The 25,656-nt window shown below is 36.2% G+C and overlaps 2 protein-coding genes and 1 pseudogene across 24 annotated transcripts in view; 1 reads left to right on the top strand and 2 right to left on the bottom strand.

The window, feature by feature from the left end:
- LOC107462038 (chromatin-remodeling ATPase INO80) overlaps positions 1-25,455 on the top strand; it is a 65,970-nt gene extending 40,515 nt beyond the window's left edge. The window contains exons 5-11 of one of the 22 annotated variants that reach the window (XM_052254880.1): positions 21,315-21,404; positions 22,224-22,292; positions 22,364-22,468; positions 22,590-22,715; positions 22,963-23,071; positions 24,843-25,038; positions 25,127-25,455. In XM_052254880.1, the coding sequence (XP_052110840.1) occupies positions 21,315-21,404; positions 22,224-22,292; positions 22,364-22,468; positions 22,590-22,715; positions 22,963-23,010 (438 nt within the window). In that variant the 3' untranslated portion in view covers positions 23,011-23,071; positions 24,843-25,038; positions 25,127-25,455. The other 21 variants (XM_052254867.1, XM_052254883.1, XM_052254871.1 and 18 more) reach the window with 21 other exon arrangements.
- Positions 1-25,656, bottom strand: part of LOC107462053 (uncharacterized) — an 87,896-nt gene that overhangs the window by 35,728 nt on the left and 26,512 nt on the right. The window lies entirely within an intron of this gene.
- LOC107461919 (uncharacterized) overlaps positions 16,260-25,656 on the bottom strand; it is a 51,710-nt pseudogene continuing 42,313 nt past the window's right edge.

Raw genomic sequence — 25,656 nt, 5'->3', positions numbered from 1 at the left:
CTAATTTTAAAAATTGTTTTTTTAAGTAAGTTGTTGAACCTAATTGTTATTTATAATTAACTCTTTTGTAAGAATTTTTTTTGTATGAATATTACTATCAAGGTTGCGAGAACCAAATCAGTTAATAAACTTGTAGAATGATCGGTTCAACAATTTAATAGTCTAATTATGGTTCAATCGAAGTTTAGCCAATTTAGTTAAATATAAAATAAAATTATAAAAAATTAATATATAATTTTTAATATTTAAATTTAATAAATTTCTAACTAAATAAACACATAAATCACATATACACAAATAGTATAAATTACATCTAACAAAATAAAACTTTAGCCATAAAAAAAATATACCTTCAAATTTTTTAGAAATTTTTATGAAGTGGATTATCTCAATAAGAAATTTTTATAAAGTAGAATATCTAAAAAAAATTGCTGGAATTATTGGCATCAATGTATAATTTAATTTTTTTAAAATAAAAAAAAACTATTCTAAACAATTTAACAAAGTATCATCATTCATCAACCATTAACAAAAATATTCTGAAAGTAATAAAAAAAAAAAACAAAACAGCAACAACCAAATTTTTTTTGTTAATCAACAGAATTAAATAGTTAATCAAAATGATTTTTTTTTTTACAATTACAACAATCAGAATTTAATCTATCCAACCATCAGAATCCAGAATATAAAAAACAGCAAATCATAATCATTATAATTAACAAAATAAAAAAAAAATTGAACTATCGAAGAACTCAAGAAACAGGGAGAGCAACATACTCAAACTCTGTAATTTTCTACGGCGGCAGAGTGAGCGAAGAGTCCACGGCGGCAGAAAGTAACGTTCGAACTTCGCCGTGAGCTCGACAGAGAAAGGGATCGAAGACAAAGATGGGGAAAGACGACGAGGACAGAGACCAGTTCATGGAGGCCAACGACGACAAGGACAGAAGTGGCTTGACGACACCAACAACAGCTCCGAGCAGACCCGGCGATGCGAGGGGAAGGGATCCAGGAGGAGAAGAGGGACGGCCAACGACGACGAGGACAGAGGCGGGTTTGACGACACCACGATGACAGAGAATCTGAGAAGGTGACGCTACTGTTGATGGTGACGGCGCTGGAACTCAGAGGGGTGGTGGCGGCGCTGGAACTCAGAGAGGGAGAGAGGGGTATTAGGGTTTTCTTCTGAGAGAGTGGGGGTAACTGGGTAGTGGGAGCTTTTATATGAGGTTTTTTACTTTTGTATTCAACCGCGCACGTGCACCTTTCCTACGCTTGTCATCACTGGTGGCAAAAGCAACAGTTTCTAGTATTGATTGTCGTTGTCGCTCTCCCTCTCGTTACTGTCTCTCACTCAATGGCGCCCCTTCCTTTCGTTCATAGTCGCTAGCGGCAGAAGCAGCATGATCCGCGGCTGGTCGTCGTTGTCGTCTCCTTGCTTTGAGTCTTACCGTCAGCTTCCTTCACGCAACCAAAGCCAGTCCCCAATTTGGTAAGTTCCAACAAATTTTCTGTCCTTTCTTTTTCAGTTTCATTACGGTAACACATGACTACGCTTTGATTTTGTTGCTGAAAATCATCACTGATATGAATTTGTTACTGATTGAACCTTGAATAATTTGTTACTTAAAATATCATGGATCTAGAAATTAGGCACAATCGTTCGTTTAGTCGTCCGCTCTTCTTCCTCATTCGACAATCGCACCTTCTCATCATCCCCTTCGACCCTCACTTCCTCAGCAAAGCAAAATCTTCTCTTCTGTCGTTCTGTTCCGTCCAGCGACCGCTGTGTCACCGCCTTCGTCGCATCTGGTCGATGCCGTCGTCCCCATTGCGCTCTTCTGTGCTCGTCTCGCGTGCCCTGTAAGGTACTTGATTATTGTTTTAATTCGTTTACGATGGTTAAATTTTTATTACTGTGATTATTCTTTATTTATTGTTGTTATTGATGAAGTTTAAGATTCTTGATCATGTTTTTGTTAACTCTGTTATGTTGTTGTTGTCCTTATCTTTTTTATTTATTGTTGTTATTGATGAAGTTTAAGATTCTTGATCATGTTTTTGTTAACTCTGTTATGTTGTTGTTGTCCTTATCTTTTTTATTTATTGTTGTTATTGATGAAGTTTAAGATTCTTGATCATGTTTTTGTTAACTCTGTTATGTTGTTGTTGTCCTTATCTTTTTTTACCGTGAATGTCTATTCTTGATCTTATTCCGTTATTTTGCTAAATTGTTGGATTACTTTGTTTTAATTTGCTAAATTGTTGGATGGCTGTGTCGATTTGCTAATTATTGGGTTGTGTTTCAATTTGTTAGATTGAGATTCTTGTTTCTTGTTATTGGGTTGCTGAATTTTCTATTCAGGTCTTGTTTTTGATAATTTGATGGATTGAGATTGAGATTGCTCGTTTCTTGATATTGAATTGCTGATTTTCTATTCAAGTCTTATTCTTGTTAAATTATTGCGAATCCTTGAGATTGTGAATGTCCTTATTTCTTTTATTGGGTTGCCATCACTGAATCTTTAATTTGTTACTGTCTTGTTCAAATAATTACTTAGCTAAATTCATTTGTTGCTGAGCTCCACCCTCGTCTGCTCCAGTTCCGCCGTGCTCTTCGCTCCTCTAGTCCAGGCCACCTCTTCTCTAGTTTTGTTGTATCTAGCCCTCCGTTGTGCTTCCTCACCTCTGTGCCTTGAAAGGTACTTCTTACTGTGATTATTGTTTTAATTGGTTTACTGTGATTACTGTGATTCTTCCTCTTCAATTATTGTTATTACTGTGGGTTAGGATTCTTGATCCTATTCTTGTTGATTTTGTTATGTTGTTGTTCTATTGTCCTTATTTTTTTGGTAAATTATATTCTCTGTCGTTAATGTTTATGAAATTGATCTTAACATTTAATGTGTCAACTGGGATTAGTATCAACGGAGAACTATAATTGTTAGTTTGTTATTACTGTGATTCTCCTTCTTCAATTGTTATTGGTACTGTGGTTTAGGATTCTTGATCATGTTCTTGTTGATTCTTTTATGTTGTCCGTATTTTTTCTGGGTTAATTATATTTTTTGTCGTTAATCTTTTTGAAATTTTTCGTATCAAAATTGATCTTAACGTTTAATTTGTTTCAACTGTGGATTAGTATCAATGGAGAACCATAATTGGTATATTGACAAGGTTGAATCCAAAAAAGTAGAAAAGGGCAGAGTTATCATTTCAGATGCATCATTGCGTAGTAGCAGAAAAAAAGTTAAAATCATCATTGCGTAGTAGCGGAAAAAAAGTTAAAATTTTAGAAGTATCAAGCAATGACAACAAAGAAGTTGAGAGGCAGAAACGCTGTTTTCAGACTTCTTTGACACTCTCATCGGAACTTCTTCTTTGAAAAGTTCTGATGAATGTCAAAGAAGTCTAAAAACAGTGTTTCTGTCTCACAACTTCGTTGTCATTGCTTGATACATCCAAAATTTTAAACCTTCTTTCGCTACTGCGCAATGATGCATCTGAAATGATAACCTGTCATTTTCTACTCTTTTTAGTTCAACCTTATCAATATACCAATTATAGTTCTCCACTGATACTAATCTCAATTGAAAAAAGATTAAATTATGCTCTGCAAAGTTCCGACCTAACTAAACGAAAAGCACCGAAATCTTATTAGCAGAAGAAGAACGAGGTGAATAACAATTGAATCAGATCCATAATTTTAACACTTAGATCACACTCAATCACTATCAATGGCGCCAAACCAAGATAGATGTATGGTTGGCTAAGAAAACCAATAAGAAACTTAAAAACCGTCCATCTATGAAAACCAATATAAATTACATATAACAAAATAAAACATCAGCCATAAAAAATATACCTTCAAATTTTTTAGAAATTCTTATGAAGTACGTTATCTGGAAAAAAAAAACTTGTTGTAGTTATTGGCATCAATGTATAATTTAGTTTTCTAAAATCAACAAAATTATTCTAAAAAATTTAACAAAAGTACCAGCAACCATTAACAAAAATACTCCGGAAGTCATAAAACAAAAGAGGCAGCAACCAGATTTTCTTCATCAGTTAATCAACAGAGTTAAATAGTTAATCCAATTGAATTTTTTTTTTACAATTACAACAATCAGAATTTAATCTATCCAACCATCAGAATCCAGAATATAAAAAACAGCAAATCATAATCATTATAATTAACAAAATAAAAAAAAAATTGAACTATCGAAGAACTCAAGAAACAGGGAGAGCAACATACTCAAACTCTGTAATTTTCTACGGCGGCAGAGTGAGCGAAGAGTCCACGGCGGCAGAAAGTAACGTTCGAACTTCGCCGTGAGCTCGACAGAGAAAGGGATCGAAGACAAAGACGGGGAAAGACGACGAAGACAAAGACCAGTTCATGGAGGCCAACGACGACAAGGACAGAAGTGGCTTGACGACACCAACAACAGCTCCGAGCAGACCCGGCGATGCGAGGGGAAGGGATCCAGGAGGAGAAGAGGGACGGCCAACGACGACGAGGACAGAGGCGGGTTTGACGACACCACGATGACAGAGAATCTGAGAAGGTGACGCTACTGTTGATGGTGACGGCGCTGGAACTCAGAGGGGTGGTGGCGGCGCTGGAACTCAGAGAGGGAGAGAGGGGTATTAGGGTTTTCTTCTGAGAGAGTGGGGGTAACTGGGTAGTGGGAGCTTTTATATGGGGTTTTTTACTTTTGTATTCAACCGCGCACGTGCACCTTTCCTACGCTTGTCATCACTAGTGGCAAAAGCAACAATTCCTAGTATTGATTGTCGTTGTCGCTCTCCCCCTCGTTACTGTCTCTCACTCAATGGCGCCCCTTCCTTTCGTTCATAGTCGCTAGCGGCAGAAGCAGCATGCTCCGGGGCTGGTCGTCGTTGTCGTCTCCTTGCTTCGAGTCTTACCGTCAGCTTCCTTCATGCAACCAAAGCCAGTCCCCAATTTGGTAAGTTCCAACAAATTTTCTGTCCTTTCTTTTTCAGTTTCATTACTGTAACACATGACTACGCTTTGATTTTGTTGCTGAAAATCATCACTGATATGAATTTGTTATTGATTGAACCTTGAATAATTTGTTACTTAAAATATCATGGATCTAGAAATTAGGCACAATCGTTCGTTTAGTCGTCCGCTCTTCTTCCTCATTCGACAATCGCAACTTCTCATCATCCCCTTCGACCCTCACTTCCTCAGCAAAGCAAAATCTTCTCTTCTGTCGTTCTGCTCCGTCCAGGGACCGCTGTGTCACCGCCTTCGTCGCATCTGGTCGATGCCGTCGTCCCCATTGCGCTCTTCTGTGCTCGTCTCGCGTGCCCTGTAAGGTACTTGATTATTGTTTTAATTCGTTTACGATGGTTAAATTTTTATTACTGTGATTATTCTTTATTTATTGTTGTTATTGATGAAGTTTAAGATTCTTGATCATGTTTTTGTTAACTCTGTTATGTTGTTGTTGTCCTTATCTTTTTTATTTATTGTTGTTATTGATGAAGTTTAAGATTCTTGATCATGTTTTTGTTAACTCTGTTATGTTGTTGTTGTCCTTATCTTTTTTATTTATTGTTGTTATTGATGAAGTTTAAGATTCTTGATCATGTTTTTGTTAACTCTGTTATGTTGTTGTTGTCCTTATCTTTTTTTACCGTGAATGTCTATTCTTGATCTTATTCCGTTATTTTGCTAAATTGTTGGATTACTTTGTTTTAATTTGCTAAATTGTTGGATGGCTGTGTCGATTTGCTAATTATTGGGTTGTGTTTCAATTTGTTAGATTGAGATTCTTGTTTCTTGTTATTGGGTTGCTGAATTTTCTATTCAGGTCTTGTTTTTGATAATTTGATGGATTGAGATTGAGATTGCTCGTTTCTTGATATTGAATTGCTGATTTTCTATTCAAGTCTTATTCTTGTTAAATTATTGCGAATCCTTGAGATTGTGAATGTCCTTATTTCTTTTATTGGGTTGCCATCACTGAATCTTTAATTTGTTACTGTCTTGTTCAAATAATTACTTAGCTAAATTCATTTGTTGCTGAGCTCCACCCTCGTCTGCTCCAGTTCCGCCGTGCTCTTCGCTCCTCTAGTCCAGGCCACCTCTTCTCTAGTTTTGTTGTATCTAGCCCTCCGTTGTGCTTCCTCACCTCTGTGCCTTGAAAGGTACTTCTTACTGTGATTATTGTTTTAATTGGTTTACTGTGATTACTGTGATTCTTCCTCTTCAATTATTGTTATTACTGTGGGTTAGGATTCTTGATCCTATTCTTGTTGATTTTGTTATGTTGTTGTTCTATTGTCCTTATTTTTTTGGTAAATTATATTCTCTGTCGTTAATGTTTATGAAATTGATCTTAACATTTAATGTGTCAACTGGGATTAGTATCAACGGAGAACTATAATTGTTAGTTTGTTATTACTGTGATTCTCCTTCTTCAATTGTTATTGGTACTGTGGTTTAGGATTCTTGATCATGTTCTTGTTGATTCTATTATGTTGTCCGTATTTTTTCTGGGTTAATTATATTTTTTGTCGTTAATCTTTTTGAAATTTTTCGTATCAAAATTGATCTTAACGTTTAATTTGTTTCAACTGTGGATTAGTATCAATGGAGAACCATAATTGGTATATTGACAAGGTTGAATCCAAAAAAGTAGAAAAGGGCAGAGTTATCATTTCAGATGCATCATTGCGTAGTAGCGGAAAAAAAGTTAAAATCTTAGAAGTATCAAGTAATGACAACAAAGAAGTTGAGAGGCAGAAACGCTGTTTTCAGACTTCTTTGACACTCTCATCGGAACTTCTTCTTTGAAAAGTTCTGATGAATGTCAAAGAAGTCTAAAAACAGTGTTTCTGTCTCACAACTTCGTTGTCATTGCTTGATACATCCAAAATTTTAAACCTTCTTTCGCTACTGCGCAATGATGCATCTGAAATGATAACCTGTCATTTTCTACTCTTTTTAGTTCAACCTTATCAATATACCAATTATAGTTCTCCACTGATACTAATCTCAATTGAAAAAAGATTAAATGATCAATTTTGAAAATTTTCGAAAAATACATTGACGACTAAAAATATAATTTACCCAAAAAAATAAGGACGACATAACAACATAACATGCTCAAGAATCCTAAACCACAGTAATAATAATTGATGGAGGAGAATCACAGTAATAACAACCTAACAATTATATTTCTCCATTGATACTAATTCCAGTTGAAACAAGTTAAACGTTAAAGATCAATTTCAAAAAGTTTCGAAAACATGAACGACAGAGAATTTAATTTTCCAAAAAAATGACAACAGAACGACAACATAACAGAATCAACAAGAACATGATCAAGAATCCTTAACCACAGTAATAACAGTAACTAAAGAAGAAGAATCACAGTAATAACAACCTAATAATTCGTAAACAAAAAGCATAGACGAAATAAATTGACCTAATAATTCGTAAACAAAAAGCACAGACGAAATAAATTGATTTTTTTTTTACAATTACAACAATCAGAATTTAATCTATCCAACCATCAGAATCCAGAATATAAAAAACAGCAAATCATAATCATTATAATTAACAAAATAAAAAAATAAATTGAACTACCGAAGAACTCAAGAAACAGGGAGAGCAACATACTCAAACTCTGTAATTTTCTACGGCGGCAGAGTGAGCGAAGAGTCCACGGCGGCAGAAAGTAACGTTCGAACTTCGCCGTGAGCTCGACAGAGAAAGGGATCGAAGACAAAAACAGGGAAAGACGACGAGGACAGAGACCAGTTCATGGAGGCCAACGACGACAAGGACAGAAGTGGCTTGACGAAACCAACAACAGCTCCGAGCAGACCCGGCGATGCGAGGGGAAGGGATCCAGGAGGAGAAGAGGGACGGCCAACGACGACGAGGACAGAGGCGGGTTTGACGACACCACGATGACAGAGAATCTGAGAAGGTGACGCTACTGTTGATGGTGACGGCGCTGGAACTCAGAGGGGTGGTGGCGGCGCTGGAACTCAGAGAGGGAGAGAGGGGTATTAGGGTTTTCTTCTGAGAGAGTGGGGGTAACTGGGTAGTGGGAGCTTTTATATGGGGTTTTTTACTTTTGTATTCAACCGCGCACGTGCACCTTTCCTACGCTTGTCATCACTGGTGGCAAAAGCAACAGTTCCTAGTATTGATTGTCGTTGTCGCTCTCCCTCTCGTTACTGTCTCTCACTCAATGGCGCCCCTTCCTTTCGTTCATAGTCGCTAGCGGCAGAAGCAGCATGTTCCGGGGCTGGTCGTCGTTGTCGTCTCCTTGCTTTGAGTCTTACCGTCAGCTTCCTTCACGCAACCAAAGCCAGTCCCCAATTTGGTAAGTTCCAACAAATTTTCTGTCCTTTCTTTTTCAGTTTCATTACTGTAACACATGACTACGCTTTGATTTTGTTGCTGAAAATCATCACTGATATGAATTTGTTACTGATTGAACCTTGAATAATTTGTTACTTAAAATATCATGGATCTAGAAATTAGGCACAATCGTTCGTTTAGTCGTCCGCTCTTCTTCCTCATTCGACAATCGCACCTTCTCATCATCCCCTTCGACCCTCACTTCCTCAGCAAAGCAAAATCTTCTCTTCTGTCGTTCTGTTCCGTCCAGCGACCGCTGTGTCACCGCCTTCGTCGCATCTGGTCGATGCCGTCGTCCCCATTGCGCTCTTCTGTGCTCGTCTCGCGTGCCCTGTAAGGTACTTGATTATTGTTTTAATTCGTTTACGATGGTTAAATTTTTATTACTGTGATTATTCTTTATTTATTGTTGTTATTGATGAAGTTTAAGATTCTTGATCATGTTTTTGTTAACTCTGTTATGTTGTTGTTGTCCTTATCTTTTTTATTTATTGTTGTTATTGATGAAGTTTAAGATTCTTGATCATGTTTTTGTTAACTCTGTTATGTTGTTGTTGTCCTTATCTTTTTTATTTATTGTTGTTATTGATGAAGTTTAAGATTCTTGATCATGTTTTTGTTAACTCTGTTATGTTGTTGTTGTCCTTATCTTTTTTTACCGTGAATGTCTATTCTTGATCTTATTCCGTTATTTTGCTAAATTGTTGGATTACTTTGTTTTAATTTGCTAAATTGTTGGATGGCTGTGTCGATTTGCTAATTATTGGGTTGTGTTTCAATTTGTTAGATTGAGATTCTTGTTTCTTGTTATTGGGTTGCTGAATTTTCTATTCAGGTCTTGTTTTTGATAATTTGATGGATTGAGATTGAGATTGCTCGTTTCTTGATATTGAATTGCTGATTTTCTATTCAAGTCTTATTCTTGTTAAATTATTGCGAATCCTTGAGATTGTGAATGTCCTTATTTCTTTTATTGGGTTGCCATCACTGAATCTTTAATTTGTTACTGTCTTGTTCAAATAATTACTTAGCTAAATTCATTTGTTGCTGAGCTCCACCCTCGTCTGCTCCAATTCTGCCGTGCTCTTCGCTCCTCTAGTCCAGGCCACCTCTTCTCTAGTTTTGTTGTATCTAGCCCTCCGTCGTGCTTCCTCACCTCTGTGCCTTGAAAGGTACTTCTTACTGTGATTATTGTTTTAATTGGTTTACTGTGATTACTGTGATTCTTCCTCTTCAATTATTGTTATTACTGTGGGTTAGGATTCTTTATCCTATTCTTGTTGATTCTGTTATGTTGTTGTTCTATTGTCCTTATTTTTTTGGTAAATTATATTCTCTGTCGTTAATGTTTACGAAATTGATCTTAACATTTAATGTGTCAACTGGGATTAGTATCAACGGAGAACTATAATTGTTAGTTTGTTATTACTGTGATTCTCCTTCTTCAATTGTTATTGGTACTGTGGTTTAGGATTCTTGATCATGTTCTTGTTGATTCTATTATGTTGTCCGTATTTTTTCTGGGTTAATTATATTTTTTGTCGTTAATCTTTTTGAAATTTTTCGTATCAAAATTGATCTTAACGTTTAATTTGTTTCAACTGTGGATTAGTATCAATGGAGAACCATAATTGGTATATTGACAAGGTTGAATCCAAAAAAGTAGAAAAGGGCAGAGTTATCATTTCAGATGCATCATTGCGTAGTAGCGGAAAAAAAGTTAAAATTTTAGAAGTATCAAGCAATGACAACAAAGAAGTTGAGAGGCAGAAACGCTCTTTTCAGACTTCTTTGACACTCTCATCGGAACTTCTTCTTCGAAAAGTTCTGATGAATGTCAAAGAAGTCTAAAAACAGTGTTTCTGTCTCACAACTTTGTTGTCATTGCTTGATACATCCAAAATTTTAAACCTTCTTTCGCTACTGCGCAATGATGCATCTGAAATGATAACCTGTCATTTTCTACTCTTTTTAGTTCAACCTTATCAATATACCAATTATAGTTCTCCACTGATACTAATCTCAATTGAAAAAAGATTAAATGATCAATTTTGAAAATTTTCGAAAAATACATTGACGACTAAAAATATAATTTACCCAAAAAAATAAGGACGACATAACAACATAACATGCTCAAGAATCCTAAACCACAGTAATAATAATTGATGGAGGAGAATCACAGTAATAACAACCTAACAATTATATTTCTCCATTGATACTAATTCCAGTTGAAACAAGTTAAACGTTAAAGATCAATTTCAAAAAGTTTCGAAAACATGAACGGCAGAGAATTTAATTTTCCAAAAAAATGACAACAGAACGACAACATAACAGAATCAACAAGAACATGATCAAGAATCCTTAACCACAGTAATAAGAGTAACTAAAGAAGAAGAATCACAGTAATAACAACCTAATAATTCGTAAACAAAAAGCACAGACGAAATAAATTGAATTTTTTTTTTACAATTACAACAATCAGAATTTAATCTATCCAACCATCAGAATCCAGAATATAAAAAACAGCAAATCATAATCATTATAATTAACAAAATAAAAAAATAAATTGAACTACCGAAGAACTCAAGAAACAGGGAGAGCAACATACTCAAACTCTGTAATTTTCTACGGCGGCAGAGTGAGCGAAGAGTCCACGGCGGCAGAAAGTAACGTTCGAACTTCGCCGTGAGCTCGACAGAGAAAGGGATCGAAGACAAAGACGGGAAAAGACGACGAGGACAGAGACCAGCTCATGGAGGCCGACGATGACAAGGACAGAAGTGGCTTGACGACACCAACAACAGCTCCGAGCAGACCCGGCGATGCGAGGGGAAGGGATCCAGGAGGAGAAGAGGGACGGCCAACGACGACGAGGACAGAGGCGGGTTTGACGACACCACGATGACAGAGAAGCTGAGAAGGTGACGCTACTGTTGATGGTGACGGCGCTGGAACTCAGAGGGGTGGTGGCGGCGCTGGAACTCAGAGAGGGAGAGAGAGGGGTATTAGGGTTTTCTTCTGAGAGAGTGGGTGTAACTGGGTATTAGGGTTTTTACTTTTTTTTTACCTTTGAAAACCGTCAAAAAACTAACCGGTTTTACCGGTTCGACCGGCTTTTTTACCGGTTTTTTGCTAAACGGTTTTTTGCATCATCCGAACCGGGCAAAGGTCTGGTTCTTGGTTAACCTTGTTGAATTAGCCGGTCCAGTTCAATTTTCAGAACAATGGATAAACCTAAAATTGGCACATAAAAATTGAGCCCTAAGCAACAGAATCATAAAATCAGAGTATACCTCTTTATAGCCGTGAAGCGTTGCCCGGGGGAGCCTGGTGGTTGCTCCGAGGAGAATCTCGCGGATGACAATGTTGGTCGTGGTGGTGAAGAGGTGGAAGAAAAACGCTGATGGTGGTCAAAGGAGGAGGAGAAGCGCGTGTGGACGAGGAGGAGGCTCTGGGAGCAAAATCGGCGGAGGTGTATGAAGCGAAGGGGTAGGAAAAGGAGCGCGAGGAGGACAGCGTCTGGTATCTGGAGGAAGGTGAAGCCACGGCAACCATTGTTGAATTGATTCGAATTGGATGTGACTGAAACTCGTGCGATGAGGAGATGCAACACAAGCAACGACAGCAGCGGGGGAAGAAGAAGCTCGTGGATGGAGAGAGGAAGAAGCTCGTTCTAGTTGAGTCGAATGTGAATGGAGCTCGAGAGTGTGGGGTAGAATTATGTTTAATCTAATATTTTTTACAGAATATTTTAAATTACAGAAATTTGTCTGTAATAATTTAATAAAATACAGCATTTTTATTATTTAAATATAGATGAATTTTCTGTCGATAGCTATTTCTCACGAAAAAAATAATTTTTTTTGACGAAATTATCGACAGATTCTCTTTTCTATCTGTAATTTATGCTAATTTATTTTTCTTCATTTCCGACAGAAATTGCTTTGCAAAATCTGTCGGAAATATCCATCTGTAATAAATAGTTTTCTAGTAGTGATAATCCTCAATGTTATACCATATTTCTACTTTTGACATAGAAATATAAGAGTATAGGTTTAATTTTGATGCATTCATAGTGTAAAATATTTTATACAGTCATGCAATCACATCCGTTTTTTTGGATGACCATTCATGCGATAAATGAAAATAGTAGTTATTTTTCATGATGTCACATTACGTCATTAGATGCACGTGTAAAATTGTTTTATAATAATAGTGCATCAAAATTAAATTCATAAGAGTATATATACTAAATAATAATGCTCTACAATCAATTCCAAGACATACCCAAATTCAACTAAGTTGTTATAATCATTTTTCACATCACGTGCCACTTACTGTGAATGCACTTTTTTTTCATCGTGGTTCTTCTTCATGTCACTTACACACTCTTGCTACTTCTTCTTCTTCTTCTTTTTGTCCTCCTCCTTCTTTTTCCTAATATTTCTCTTTTCTTATTGTCATTGTCATTACCACCTCCTCCTCCTCTTTAGTCTTCTTCTTTTTTCATTTAATTTCTTCTTTTCTTTCCTCCTCCTCCTCCTCCTCCTCCTCCATCATCATCGTCATGTCATTGTCATCGTTGACTTCTTCTTACACATAAATAACACTGTTCATTCTCTTTCAAATTTTTGGACTTGTTCAGCTTAATGTCGCTGCGTTATCTACTTATTTTTTCACTTATTTTTTTCTATTAAAATTTATAAATATGCAACTCATTTTTTCATGAAATAAATTCTTAGTACCATCACATCATTAAGTTGAAAATTTTGGTGTTAAAGTGAAGATATTTCGTTGTTATTCTTTAGAAATTTATGTGGTTTTATCAGATATGCAGTCTTCTTTTTATACGTAAATGCCACTGTTTATTCTCTTTCAAATTTTTGCACTTGTTCTACTTAATTTCGCTACATTATATACATAATTTTTCACTTATTCTATTTTCTATTAAAATTTGTGAATCTGACTCAAATCTTTATGAAATAAGTTTTTAGTTTATCATATCATTTAATTAGAAATTTTGAAGTTAGAGTGAAGACATTTCAGTGTTCTTTTTTAGATTTTTATATTTTATTTTATATATGAGATAATTATTCAATTCATTAAATGTGTAATATTTTTTTAGAAAGATTCAATATTTTATTGCGTCGTGTTATTGAACTTCTTATGTCAATTTTAAGTCATTTTGGTGCTATCATTATGATTTTTATTATTCGATTTATTTTCTACATATTATATCATTATATTTTGATACTATTTGTTTTGTTCAATTTACATCATAGTTTTTTTTAATTCAATATTTGAACTCAATTAATTGACTAAGAAAATAAAAGTTTATATTTTGATACTTTTATTCATGCTCATTTATAAATGAACAATTTAGTGCTCTCTATTTTAAAATACACGATGTATTTTAAACAAAGATAAAGTATATTTTTTGTCCTTAAAATTTATTAAAAATTTAAAAAATATATCTAAGTTTTATTTTATTTTAATTTCATTCTAAAAATTTTCAATTTGCAACATATATACTCTAGGTGAGTGGTGACTAATTTTTCAAAAACTTTTAAATTAATTTTGTAATAATTTTACAAGAACCTTAAACATAAGCAAATCAGAGATAGCTCAGTCATAAAATAAAGAATCAGACATAGTTGTCATGCATTATTTCTGATTTGTTCTAAACTTTCCAAAAATTTACTAGAGATATACTTAATGCAAATTGAAAATGTTAGGAACAAAATTAAAACAAAATAAAATTTAAGAATATTTTTAAAATATTTGCCAAAATTTAGGAGAAAAATTTATATTTTATATTTTTCTCTTTAAATAAATTAAACTATTCTCCTATAATTTTCCTCTTTCTCGTTTATACCGTCTTCAACCAATGTAGTATTTGGTACTTTACTTATTATAAGTATCACATCTTGCCCATTCATTACTTATTATCAATGTTCTGAAAACCGGTTCGAACTGGCTGGTCGAACCAGGAACCGTTAACAAATACAGTTCGAACAGAAGGCAAAACCGTTAAATTTAAGAACCGAAATTGAACCGTCGAACCCGTCGAGAACCGGTCGATCGAACCGAACCGTGACCCGGCCGGTTTTTTAAATTTTGTCAAAAACGATGCGTTTTGATCCAGTTCGGTCTCCTCACTCTTCAGTTCACTCCCCTGCAGCCCTCCACTCTCGAGCCTCCATCCTGCAGCCCTCCACTCTCGCCTCTCGCACTCAGTGGCCACGTATGCAGTCTCTACCTCGAGCCACCGCCGCCGTCGCAACACCTCCATCGAAGTCACTCACCGTCGCAAGTTCGTGGAGCCAGCTTGGAGATTCGCGCAGCCCTTTCCGTCGAAGTCAGCCGTGGAAATCGCAGCCACCGCCACCACTCCTTGCCGTCGCGCAGTGTCGTCCTGAGTGACCTGAAGCCCTTGCCCCTGTCTCGAGCCCCATTCCTGATTCCTCAGTCTCATACATACTCTCATTATTTCTCCCCAAAACACAACCCTAGCCTCCATCGCGCCCCCGTTGGTCGCACTGTCGCCGCCTGGTTCGTCGTGATCGTTCTTCAATCCTCCTATTTCGTGGTGTTCGAAGGCCCTTCCATTCCTCCAACGCCAATCCTCCTACTGATTAATGATAAATTGATACTGGTTTGTACATGCTTTTATTTTTTTCTGCTGTTAAATTTTGTTAAAGTTTCTTGATTGTACTCATTGCCTAAAGGAATACTTGTATCACATAGCTCACTACTAGTGCCTGCTGTTCGTGTTTATTTTTTAGTTCATAAATTATCAAATTATATTGATTATTGAATGGCTTTGCTCACTACTGCTATGCTGTGTTGTACCCTGGTTTGTGTCTTCTTCGCTGCTGCTGTGCTATGCTTTTTTGGCTCTCTGTTGTTCATTGCTGACTGCTGAGCATTTTTGTGTTTAATTAAGTTAATTAAAACTATGCTTTGGGCTTTATTGTGCTTAGATTGTTAAGTTAGTTAATTCAGCATATGTTCTGCTCTGCTGATGTTGTGTTTTGTGATTTCTTTGCATAGTGATGTGCTGCTGGAAACTGAAGTTGCTGCTGTTTTGTGTGTGTTTGTGTTTGTTTTACTGTTTTGCGATTTAATTATGCTTAAATGGTGACTGTCTTCATGATTTTTTATTTTAGTTATGTAGGATTTTGTGATTTCTTTGCCTAGTGATGTGCTACTGGAGATTGAATTGCTGCTGTTAAATTTTTGAAACTTGACAAGTTTGAGGTCTTTGTGGATTCACTGGATTGTAATTTCCCTTTTGTGGATGATAAATTACAAAACTGGTGAACAGATATATATTATGGAATCAATAAGCAAACTGAAAGCCGGATGATATATATTATTCCATTCCTTAATTTATGACTCTATCCAGAATTAATGGCATGCAGCATTAGTATCAATAACATTGTGATTTATAGTGGATTTTCATGATTGATGATAAGTTTGGATGTTGAAATTTTATGTTTGGTTGTCTTATTTTGTTATTTGACTTTTGAGTTTGTACTTGAATAAGATCATAACATTCTCGTTTATGTAGTACTTTAATTTGGATAATATTTTAAGGTTTATATTAGACTATAATTATGTTTTAATGTGTTTATTTATATTTTATTTATTATTTTATTATAAAACGGTTTTTTCGGTTCAACCACGGTTAAATCAGTTGAACCTATGAATCAGTGAACCAATAATTAAAGCGGTTCGATGACCGGTTCGATTTTCAGAACCTTGCTTATTATAAGTATCACATCTTGCCCATTCATTTCAACTCACCGGTTCTCAAAAGAAGTTTGATTTGACAAGAATGATACGGTCACATCGCACCATGCTACTAATTCTCTTAAATTCCGAGAGACCAAAGGGAATTATAGGCAACCCAAATTCAAAAAATGCGTTGATGTATTCTAACGGCATCTGATACATCAGATGAACATCATCAAGAATTTTCTCGGAGATGCGCATACAATGAAACAAATGGGATAGAAAAATGGATTATACCTTCTTGCTTCAAAACTTTGATAAGTACACATAGAGTAACAGAGTAAAAGATTCATATACTCCTATTTTCCCTCATGTAAAATTATATATTTGCTCATAGTCAATTTATCTAAAGCCGCTATCTATGTTTATTTTGCATTTGCAAATGAACAAAGAGCATATGCCCATATATGATAATGGAAAGACTGAAAATATAAAGGGCAAAACAAAAGGATAAACAAAGACAAGATACAAGTACTTTGCCACTTGCCAGCCTGTTTACCGCACAGGCTGCTGATTGTAGTGAGTCGCCTTATCTTCTCTTTGCCACGGCAAGCCTTGCACTCCTAGCAGCAGCCTCACTAGCAGCAGCATCCATCTCCTCGATTTTTTCTTCTTCACAGATGCAACTTTCTTATGCCACTCTTTCACGTCAGTTACAGGTGGGTCCTCTGCCTTCCCCGTTCCAGCAGTTTCCATAGTTGCCTTTCCATTAACCACAGAATCAGGCAGGTCTTGCGATTCTTTCTGCTCCTTTGAAGATTTGTCCTTCTTCTTCTTTGCATTTTTGTTTTCACTGGTGGCATTCTCCTTCTTTTCTAACTCACCATTGCGATCCTCGACCTTCTTCTCAGCACCTGAATTTTACAGGACAGGTAAAAGATTCCAAGTAAGAAATTTCTATATAATCAGTCATCTTAGCAGGGCTTGCAAATGTATTGGCAAACGTTTGCATGAGCAAGTTCAGGTCTCAACTTAATACTTTAGATATTTAAATAGCATTCTTGTAGCCAACATGGTTAAATCAATAACAAATTCTGAAAGGATAGATACCTCCTTGAAAGAAATAAGATAATTATAATATCTTTTTTCTTTTTTCCTTTCACAAGATCAAAAACATCATATTATCATGGGAGTCAGCCAGGCTTCCGGGTTCTTTTTGCAATCCTAGCTCTGCTAAAACAGCTTCAAGCTCCCCAAGCTCTTTTTTCTTCAATTCCTTCCTTGAAAGTTGCTCTTCAGTTTCCTTGGTAGACAACGAAGGTTCACGAGGCTTCTTAACAACAGTTTCAGGTTTTACTGGCGCTTCTAAATCATTTTCATGTTCATCCTCAGCATCATCAAGGCCTTCTATCTCACTATCGCTTTCCTGCTATTAAATCATTCACATGTCTTGCAGTTAGTCAATGTGAAGCTCAATGTCTCAAATGAAACAATAATAACCATCTTCTATGTTATTAATTTGCCATTAAGGCCAAAACAAATTAACAATTAAGTGCCCAGTTATGCAGCTTTCAGCTTTCACTACTCCAAATGGGATGTGAAGGGTAAGTCCATGAAGAATAAAGGCTACATTATATCATCTACGTTAAACATTATAGTTATGGGTCTACACAATCATTTTAACTATGCAAGATTGAACACGTGGAAACTTGAGCTTGAAGAACCAAATTGCAAATCCGGAAATGACAATAACAAATCGGCAAACCGACAAATAGCCATCAAATGCATATTAATCAGATTCCAAATCATTAAACCGAATAAATGACAACTCAACAAGAACATAGATATTCGAATTAGCAAACCGACAAGCACAACGTCATCAAATCCAAGCATACCAGATTACAGATCATTAGACCGTTAACACAAATCACATAAATGACAATTCAACAAGGATCATAAATACCTTCCCAGAGCTAGATATCCAGAACAAGACCAGAATCCAGGATCCTCATTATCAAACAGAATATCCAACATTATATCTTTAAGATATAAAAAGAAACACTCAGCTTTCTTTCCAATCATGCATGCAATAACATTCAACGCAACTCTTTCTCCTCAAAGACACCATTAAACCCATCCAATCCAACCTTCAAAACAGCAGTGCCTAACACATCCAACTAACAGAACACATAGAACACAATCAAAACACCTACTGAATAACATCCATTCCAGTTCGGTTCACCTCGTGGCAAATAAATGTGAGAACATGAACAGCTCAACTAATCCACCTTTTCCAAGTCTAGTCGCTATCCAAAAAACACAATAGTAAAAGAAAAAAATTACACTCTCTGCATCAAGGCAACGATCATCACCATCCATAGTTAAAAAATAAACGATTCAAGCCATTGCATATCAAGTTTCAGCAGTAGTGATCCAACACACATAAATAGAATAATCCAATTAAAAAAGAAATAATGCTCAAAGTTTTATGTTCACCTCAGCATGGGCCTCGGATTCAGCTGCAGCAGCAACAGGAGCGCCCCAAACGGATTGAGGTGGAGCGGTGATGGCGTAGTAGTCGTCATCATCCTCGTCGTCAACGTCAGCCCATGACTTCGACGTGAGTGGCGCCGGGGCCCAGAAAACCTCCTTTTTCTCCTGCTGTTGTGCGGCGGAGGAAGCGGCGGTGGAAGAGGACGAGGAGGCTCTCCCCTTGGATGAAGCCTGTTCCTTCTCAGAATCTCAGGCTTCTTCTTCTTCTTCTTGAGGCTTCCGAGCGCTGCGAACACGTTGGAGCTGTTTATGACCGGCGCCTCCTCCCACCATTTCCAATCTCAAACTCAGCAGCGATGGCCCCGAAACGACCGCGTTTCAACAGCTCCAGTGAAGGGACAAGATCGGAAATAAAATCAAACAAATAAAAGAAAAAGAGAGAAACTCTAGTGTTTGTTTTTGTTTGTTCCTTGTCCGAGAGAATGGTGATCTGAGAAGTGAGGAATGTAATGTGGATGATGGAGTTATAAAAGGCTGCGTTAATTTGAGTATAGAGATTGAAGGGTGAGGCCATGAGAGGCGGGGGATCAGAAACGATGATTATGTGTGTCTTTCTTTCACTATACCATTTACATTACAACATTGTCATCCTTTTGTTAATTTATAGGGCTTATTTGAAAAAAAAAAAAAAACCAGAAAAAAACAAAAACAAAAACAAATAGGCCTGCTTTTCAAACAAAAACATACTAATTAGAAGTTGGTGAATTCTACAGATGGCTCTTCCACACACACCACCGCAACCATATACATGGCTCTGGCCACCTGCCTCACCTCTATCAGCCTGGCCCTCACCTCCTCCAGGATGACCACCATCACCTCTACCATAGTGGCCCCGTAACCACCTCCACCACCTCCCTGACCTCCCGTCACCACCGTTGTACCCTCCTCCACCACCACCACCACTTCCCTGACCCCGTCGTCACCTCCATCATCTCCGTCATCACCACCTTCGTCCTCACCGCTACCCTCATCCTCTCCGCCTCTGCCTCCACGTCGGCCTCTACCTCACCACCACCTCTAGCTCCTCTACGGCCGCGACCCCTCCCCCCTCGCCGTCCAACCATTCCCAACCCTTCCCACCAAACCCCATTTCCGATTCCCGTCCTCAAAAGTTAAAGTTTTCATCTTTTCTTCATTTCATGTTGTTTCCCATTTTGTATTATCTAGCTTTGCTTTTCTTTCTGCTCTTGTTGGGTTAAATTTGTCTTTTGGTGTGTGGGTAATTTTGTTGAAGTGTTGTTCATGAGTGTGTATCCCTCATCCCTCATTTTAATGTTAGAAAACAAAATAATGCAGAAGAATCAAAAGACCCTGTGGTTCAGTTTCTGGAAGGAGAACTACTCATAGTGTGTTTGTATTGCAATCCAGGTGGAAGCTTTGCCCCAAGGGAAAAAGTATGCTTCTTTCCTTCAAAACCTTAACATTTGTTTCAGTGTCATTGTTGAGGGCTGTGTTACTTGTCTCTAATTCTAATTATCTACCATAAGAAAAAATAATAGTTATAAACTTAGATGTAATTTCTTCGGGTTTTGAAATATCATTTGTTGATCTATTGGCATTTGCTTTGGATTTTGGCTTTATATGTAACCAGATGAGCCTTCTAAAGAACTGCCGAAGTTTTCTGTCAAACTTTTTCTTCATTCCAGTGGCCATGTTGCAGCGAAATTCCAATATGACCAGGTTTCACATGCTAACTTCATCAAGAGTATTGAACTTTATATTTCTATTGAAAATTTTGAATTTTCCATAATTAGGGGCTATGTCTTTGACCTTGAACAAGTTCCTGCATACTCATGCTTTATAGGCTATGTTTCATGGCAGGTAATAATTTCTGCTTTTCGGGATTGGCTGTTTTGAGGGCTTAGTTATTTGAAAATTTGAGTCTGGGTTATGGATGTTCCCGCTTTCTTCCTTGTCCGAAGCAGAGAAGGTTCTAGGAGAAATATCTAATTATAAAGTTCAGGTAATAATTCTTCTATTTTCATTTTCTCTATAGTTGGGAAACTGATGGTTTTCTATCTTAATAAGAGTCGAGCTTGGCTTATATAATTTCTTTGGGGGGAAGCTGGTCAAATGTTTGGGATTCCATCCATATAGTAGCTGTTATAGCAAAGTAAATTTTTGTTTCGCAATACATATTTTTCCATGTTGATGCTCGTTGTGCCTTTGTCACTTTGGCATTATTCCATCCATATTTTTGTTTTGCATCTATATCTCGAGACTAGTATAGCATCATGCAGTTCTGGTTATTTATGTTTGAGCTAGTTATGGAACAGAATTCTTGTATGTCTTGACAATATGCTTATTTTGGGCATAAAAAATTATTTTCTATTTACATTTTATAGGGTTATTGATATTCAAAAAAGTGGACTGTGGATTTCATTTATTTGAACTATGTGATTGTTGTTTAGATTATGAGTATTTTACTAAAACTTCCACTTTAAAAATGGTTCAAAAATTTGCTCACCCATTTTTATTTGTAAGATTGCGGTAAGTTTTCTTTTTAAAATTAGGTTATTTGACTTGGAGATGGTAATATGTGCTCTCCATCTTTGGTTTGCGTCTGAGGTGGTAAAATCTAATCAATATTGGTTGCTTTTTTTTTATACTGCAGTTGGAGGCGGTAAAAGCCAAAATCAAATCTGCTAAATCAAAAGATGAGTCTGAATCTCTTAAATTTACTCAAAAGAAACTGATTAACAAGGTTTGCATGGAAGAAGCCCTGAACATTATTTTGACTTGTACAAGTTGTTTGGAAGTTTTTCTGATTACCTAGAACTATGATAGGTCTATAGTTTTTATCTTCAAGAGCAAAAATATTCCCCAAATTAGCAATCACTTCACTAATCATCATTTATTTTTGCCATTAAAACTTTACCGACTTTTTCTTTGATTTTTATCTTTTCTTCAACATGTTATCTTTCTTTTATATTTGCCTTTTCTCAGGCCTTGGCCAATATTGGAGTAGTTTAAATCATTTTGACTGGTATATGATCAAAACTGAATCATGATATATTCGATTCCAGATATATACTAATTCGGAACTTTCATTGAGGTATTGCTCCCCTCCACTGTTTCAAAGCAATAAAATGTCAATAAAGAATTTAGTGACTGCATCTGTATGTACTACAAGAAAGTCAAGTTAGGTTCTCAACTTCTCTAGTTTCTCACCCATCTCCTTTGATTGGTGTGCTTGCATGATGCATGGTTAGATTGGTCTTTTCTAATTGCTTTTGTTGCAATCGGTACCCCTTAGTGTAGGACCCTAAGTTGAACGAATTAAATTGGCTGACCAGTGTAGTGAAAATGTCAGTATATGACATGTTAATTCATATGCCACAACTATTATTGGTGTCAACGTTGGCTGGTCTGAGTGGTTTAGATTATGTGTTAATTCTTATATTTCATCCATCTTCCAGCGCCCCAAACGTTGTGTATGCTTAATTTGAAAGTTTGATTGCTTCAATTTTTTATCTCTCTTGCTTCCACCTTTCTCTTGGGTAATATGTTGTGATCACTGCAGGCAGGTTGCAAGTTTCTTATATTTGCGCACCATCAGCCAATGATAGATGCGATACATGAGTGCCTTCTTGTAAGACCAGTTCAATTTTACTCTTTATATTGGAAATTATAGCACTTACAAAAACTGTTGAAAATTTCCAGAAGAAAAAAGTGGGTTGCATCTGGATTGATGGAGGTACACCCGCTGCATCAAGGCAACAATTGGTTACAGATTTCCAGGAAAAGGATTATATCAAGGCAGCTGTAGTATGGTGGTATTTTTGGTTGTGCATTTCTTCCATGTGTTTCCGTTATAAGCATCTTTTCTGTTGTCTTGGTTAGTATTTGTGCTTGAGATAATGATTTCATGTGACACGTTATCATGCAGCTATCCATTAAAGCGGGAGGAGTTGGATTAACTTTAACTGCTGCAAGCACAGTTATCTTTACAGAACAATCCTGGAGTCTAGGTGACCTAATTCAGGCCAAAGATCGTGCATATAGAATTGGTCAGGTATTCTCACACTCATTAAGTAGAAAGGAGAGAGTTGTTACTAGTTGCATGACAACATTAAGAAAACAGATAATCTCAAATGAAAAGAACTCTCATATCTAATTTTTTTAGTAGCAAAGACAACATGTGCTCTTCTGTTTTTTGACTCGTTAGTTCTTGTTTACAGGTCTCATCAGTAAATATATACTAGTTGGCAAATGATATGGTTGATGACATCATTTGGTAGGTTCTGTTATTATTTCTGCAGTCTTTCGCCGCTTGGTATAGCATTGACTTAACATTTATTATGCATTGATGATCTAAATTTTTACGACTTAGGGATGTGGTGCAATTCAAACCGGATAATTTGGGGGCAGGTACATTTCTACATCTTCTTGAACTATCATATGTAATGCAAAATGTACATAATGCTTAGTTTCAAGGTTTTTATTCTGGTTTATATTTATATTTTGTCAAGATCTATACTCAAGCAGTATTTGAGAGTTACTTTTTGATGTTTTTGAGGAACCATTCTGAATTTTAGTTATTGAAAAATCAGATGTTAGATGCCCATGAGAACACCTTAGCTGTGTCAAATAATCAGCCATTGAGTAGCCCTGCAAAGCATACTACTATTGGGCATAGGCCTTCAAAGCAGAGAACTCTTGACCAGTTTGTCAGAAGATGTGATAATGTGGATAGGTCGGAAGTCGGAACATCATCCTGACCAGAAACGGCCCTCTTGGTCATGACTTGTGAGATATGCAAAATGGATTTCCATTTTCACAGATACATGGCCAGTGGCAAGTGAATAGGAACTTAAATGTTGACGTCTACATGCAGAAGTTTCCCTGTAGTATTAACCAGATGTGCTTACATGGGGAATTCACCTGTGATGACACAAATGCCGTTTTGAAGCTGAAATCCATTGTACAACAAATAATAGATTTAGTAGAACTGGCTACACTAAACTATGTTACTTGTACTGGAGATAATGGTTTGAATATGTGAAATATGTATTGGAAGAAAATGTTGATAAAGTCACCCATTAGATTTTAGGTTTCCACTTCTTGTTCTTAACTTTTTGCTCCCCTATGTTTTGTTTTAGTTTGGGGCTCTGTACAGAGTATGACATTATCATATATGAATGAGACTTGTAAACTTCTTTACTCCATATGCATGTATCATTATATTTTGCAGCACTTCAGTTAAAACTGATCACCACATTGGCTTATTTTGTTTAGGAACATGACCTATTCTGATAATGTTACTTTTCTTCCTAAATTCATACAGAATGACATTATAAAAATAACATCATTCTTTAATCATTTAGAAACTTGATTTGAATTTTTGTAACCCCGACTGAAGATTATTTTCCCTTCATCATCATTCTTATTATTTTCTTATTTTCTTAATCTAATCAATAAGAGAAAGTATAGGGAGCCAATGGCCTAAACGTACAATAGAGGTTTAGAGAATATTAGAGATATAATCATTAGTGCTACATTTTTCTATTAGCTGAAACTTTTGGAATGAGTGGTATCATGACATGGTATTAGAGCTTGAGATCCGAAAGGTCAAGAGTTTGATCCTTGGTGAATCCCAAAATCAGGTTAAACTTTTGGAGTAAGTGACTGAGATGCTTTTTATCCCTAGTACTCGGATGGAAACCATATGGGTGATGTTCATTTTTAACTCAATAGTCCATTGTACATATTGTACAAATAGTCCATTGGCACCCTAGCAGGACTCAATCAATAAAGTAATCAATCGATAATATTATAAATATGACTCAAATAAAAAATTTAAACTAAATTTTTCAAACAAGAACAATTCTAACTTTATGTGAAACTTCAAAATGTTTCTTTTGACATAATATGTGCGGGCTATTAGTTGAATTAATTATTTAAAATGCATCATGTATTTTGAAACAAAAAGCAGTGAGTTGATCATTTAATATGATCAACAGCAATAATGCAAATATCTCAAAAAGTTTTGTATGAGCTAAAGAGAATATAGACACAACTCAAGCAATATCATATTGTTCATTCATAATCCTATTGAAAACGACTAAGGATGATAATAAGCCACAAGAAATGTTAGTATGTTACTAAAACGGAGTCTGAATTTTAGTTATTGAAAAATCAGATGTTAGATGCCCATGAGAACACCTTAGCTGTGTCAAATAATCAGCCATTGAGTATCCCTGCAAAGCATACTACTATTGGGCATAGCCCTTCAAAGCAGAGAACTCTTGACCAGTTTGTCAGAAGATGTGATAACGTGGATAGGTCGGAAGTCGGAACATCATCCTGACCGGAAACGGCCCTCTCGGTCATGACTTGTGAGATATGCAAAATCGATTTCCATTTTTACAGATACATGGCCAGTGGCAAGTGAATAGGAACTTAAATGTTGACGTCTACATGCAGAAGTTTCCCTGTAGTATTAACCAGATGTGCTTACATGGGGAATTCACCTGTGATGACACAAATGCCGTTTTGAAGCTGAAATCCATTGTACAACAAATAATAGATTGAGTAGAACTGGCTACACTAAACTATGTTACTTGTACTGGAGATAATGGTTTGAATATGTGAAATATGTATTGGAAGAAAATGTTGATAAAGTCACCCATTAGATTTTAGGTTTCCACTTCTTGTTCTTAACTTTTTGCTCCCCTATGTTTTGTTTTAGTTTGGGGCTCTGTACAGAGTATGACATTATCATATATGAATGAGACTTGTAAATTTCTTTACTCCATATGCATGTATCATTATATTTTGTAGAAATAATCATCTCTTGAAAGAATAGACTCATAGAACCCCTTTATAGCACTTCAGTTAAAACTGACCACCACACATTGGCTTATTTTGTTTAGGAACATGACCTATTCTGATAATGTTACTTTTCTCCCTAAATTCATACAGAATGACATTATAAAAATAACATCATTATTTTT

The sequence above is a fragment of the Arachis duranensis genome, chromosome 1 (genome assembly GCF_000817695.3).
Source record: "Arachis duranensis cultivar V14167 chromosome 1, aradu.V14167.gnm2.J7QH, whole genome shotgun sequence".
In the NCBI taxonomy this organism is placed as follows: Eukaryota; Viridiplantae; Streptophyta; class Magnoliopsida; order Fabales; family Fabaceae; genus Arachis; species Arachis duranensis.
This window is presented reverse-complemented; position numbering and strand designations above follow the sequence as displayed.